The sequence below is a fragment of the Arachis ipaensis genome, chromosome B03 (genome assembly GCF_000816755.2).
Source record: "Arachis ipaensis cultivar K30076 chromosome B03, Araip1.1, whole genome shotgun sequence".
Classification (NCBI taxonomy): domain Eukaryota; kingdom Viridiplantae; phylum Streptophyta; class Magnoliopsida; order Fabales; family Fabaceae; genus Arachis; species Arachis ipaensis.
Genome location: NC_029787.2, coordinates 9,754,623 through 9,757,349, shown reverse-complemented (window position 1 = coordinate 9,757,349; position 2,727 = coordinate 9,754,623). Strand labels below are relative to the sequence as shown.

General features: G+C 27.9%; 1 protein-coding gene across 2 annotated transcripts in view; it reads left to right on the top strand.

Annotated features, from left to right (window-relative positions):
- LOC107634055 overlaps positions 1,962-2,727 on the top strand; it is a 2,260-nt gene continuing 1,494 nt past the window's right edge. The window contains exon 1 of one of the 2 annotated variants that reach the window (XM_016337639.2): positions 1,962-2,632. In XM_016337639.2, the coding sequence (XP_016193125.1) occupies positions 2,219-2,632 (414 nt within the window). In that variant the 5' untranslated portion in view covers positions 1,962-2,218. The remainder of the gene's footprint in view (positions 2,633-2,727) is intronic. The other variant, XM_016337640.2, reaches the window with a different exon arrangement.

Here is a 2,727-nt window from a genome sequence, read left to right as displayed (position 1 = left end):
ATTAATTTTAAATTTTTTATTTAAAAATTATCAAAATTTATGAATCTAATTAAATAATGGTACAAAATTATTTATACAGTTAGTATATCAAAATAAAATAGAGAATATATTAAAAATTGTTATCCATATAAATTTTGACAGTAAAAATTAAAAAGACTCAAATTTTCGAAAAATACTTCATGTATACTCAAAATACATAGGATCATAGTTTTTACTCCATATTAAAATGCTTGTAGAACTAATCCGTATTTTATAATAGTGGACTAGTAAAAATTTAAGATTAAGAGTTGGATATGCATATAATACATCTCTTATCCTGCTGCAATTTTTTTTTGTTTTTCATATTTGTTTTCCAGAAGATTCATAGGACACCCAACTTTCCCATGCATTGAATATTAATCACATATATCAGAATTTTATGTCTATTTTTGAAAAATGTCTCTATCTATCCCTATCGAATCTTATCATATATATTAATTATTTAGTGCCTAATTCAAGAATCATTCCTTCCTGGGTAGCTCATCAAGTTTGACACTATGAATAGGATGATGCATAATACCTCATATATATTGCCACTCATCAGTTTATTCACAACTCTCGACTTTTTTTTTTTCCTCTGCCCAATCAGTTATACACCAGTCACCACCTAACTTTAAAGAGCCATTCTTTTTTCCATTTGTTTATTGGAGTATTTTGTATATTTTTGCACAATAAAGTATAATATTACTTAAATTTTAATTGAGGATAACATATTAATATTTTGTTAGTTAATTGAGTTGATAATAAATTTTACCAGAGTTTAAAATATATTATCCTGATCTTTTTGCTAGCTTTACTGCTGCCTCTTGTTGCAACAAGTATGCACTCTGGAAAGTAACAAGATGCATGATTCAATTATTTTAAAAGGATAAAGTTGAAAATTTTAAAAATGAGTTTATAATTATAAATTTTGTAAGAGACATTTTACACTTCTCAAGTGTTAGTCTCCTAATAAATTTATTAAATTATTTTTGTAACTAAATTCAATTTTTTTTTTCTTTTGTTTGTCTTTCATCTTTTTTCTTTAACTAACATTTTTTTGTTATTATTACTTAAGCTATTAGACTAATTTAATTGAATTTGGTTACCAAAATGATTTGGTTATATAATATTACGGTAATATTTTTTTATGTTGAATCTTACATTTATTATCAAAATCTTAATAAATTATTTAAAAAGATCTAAATTCAGATTGTTATGCCCGAGATTTCACACTGGGTTGAATCACATATAAATAGTTCATTATAAAACGTACATGCTCAAATTAGGATTATATCCCATAAAATATAACAGAATTAGACATAAATCTTCTTAAATCTCTAGTCATTAAAGACTAAATAATAGAGTAGAACTCTTCGGATATCTTTTTCAACTTTAATCCTTATATTTTTTGGACTTCAAACTAACTTGAGCCTGAGAATCTTTGTAAATACACCACCTCATTCGGTTCCAAGGCAACAATTGGTTAATAACTTTTCCTTTCATTTTCTTTTTTAACACGGTGAGTAGTTCTAGACCAGAACACGATGTTATAATTTTTTATATTTAATTTTGGCAATCGATCAATTACATATTATTATTATTATTTTTATTAATATAACATTATGTAATTAGATATACATATTAAAGTATCAAAAATACTAAAAATATATTAAAATCAGTTAGCCAATAATATATTTATACTAATGACTAATTTTATTAATAACTAATTTTAATATGGTAGCCAGAATTTACCTTATTTAGCATTAATTAATTATCACAACAATTAATAAATACTAAATAAGACAAGCTACGGATATTTTTAGCTGATTTTCTTTAGTTATCAAATATTTCCGTCCGTTTTAATATATCCCTACCATAGTATTTACTATTTAAGTATAGGCCATGAATATAGCATAAATAAGCAAATGCTCGTGTCGGGTTAGAGAAAGAATGGAAACATAATAGGGTTTGGGAAAAAAAAAAAGGTTATGGAATGAATGGAGGATAATGACCAAGTCCTAGTCTTCCCTCTAATTCCATGCATACGAAACAAGCAAGAAAAACAAATACTTATATTTAAGTAACGACTTTGAAATTTGATACACATCTCCTGAGTGACACTACTGACCCAACAAATCTTGGCCACAATTATGCTCATTCAGGTGGAATGCACTTTCATGCTTGCTAATTATCTTCCATGGCCAAAACCAAAATCATAACAAACCTGGAATATCCAAAACCCAAAACTAAAAGCTCTCTTTGTCTATGTTTCTTTGGAAGTAGTGCTTCAACATCAGTAGGGTCAACCAACAACATAGGATCTCATGAACAACGTAGCCATAAACAAAAGAGTTGGTTCCCATGGCAGAGGATTGGCAAAACGGTGCCTCTACTTGAAGGCTTAGAGTTTGATGAGAAGAACAAGAAGAAGAAGAAAAAGCACCCCAAACTCAAAGTTTCTTATAACAAAGTTCAATATTCATCATCAAAGTGGAGGTCAAAGTCAAACCTACACAACAAGACTCAACAAGCACACCCTACTCCAACCCCAACCCAGAAGCAACCGCTGATTCCTCACATAGCACCCAATCAACCACCCTCAAATTCACAGGTAACTTCACATATTTGGATAACGTTTTTTACGAAGCTCTTTTATATAAATAAATTTAATATTTGAACTGATGAGACAAAAAAAAAAAAAAAAAC